At 59.6% G+C, this 322-nt stretch overlaps 1 protein-coding gene across 1 annotated transcript in view; it reads left to right on the top strand.

Annotated features, from left to right (window-relative positions):
* LOC119594807 (basement membrane-specific heparan sulfate proteoglycan core protein-like) overlaps window positions 1-322 on the top strand; it is a gene marked incomplete at its 5' end in the record, with an annotated part of 219,836 nt that overhangs the window by 10,927 nt on the left and 208,587 nt on the right. Inside the window, 1 exon segment of the mRNA XM_037943897.1 lies at window positions 67-195. Within this exon segment, the coding sequence (XP_037799825.1) occupies window positions 67-195 (129 nt within the window).

A 322-nucleotide genomic window follows, 5' to 3' on the forward strand; every position in this document is an offset into this window, starting at 1 on the left:
GTGAGGATGTCCCTCTAAACATAACCTAACGCCTTGCCGCCCCTCTGGCTCCGCCTCTCTCGCCAGGGTGCAGACAGGACCAGTTCTCCTGCTCCGACGGCACGCAGTGCATCGAGAGCAACCAAGTGTGCGACGGGATCCAGGATTGCTTCGACAACAGTGACGAAGACTCGGCCAAGTGCACCGTGACTCCCGGTCGGTAGAGCTTGCGACCCCCCCCCCTTTCCCCCCCTCTCGCCTTCCCTCTTCGGAAGGTCGGCGCGAGCTGTATTGTTTCCGAAACTAACTCCTCAGAACTCGATCATTCATTTAGAGCCCTCCC

The sequence above is a fragment of the Penaeus monodon genome, chromosome 34 (assembly GCF_015228065.2).
Source record: "Penaeus monodon isolate SGIC_2016 chromosome 34, NSTDA_Pmon_1, whole genome shotgun sequence".
In the NCBI taxonomy this organism is placed as follows: Eukaryota; Metazoa; Arthropoda; class Malacostraca; order Decapoda; family Penaeidae; genus Penaeus; species Penaeus monodon.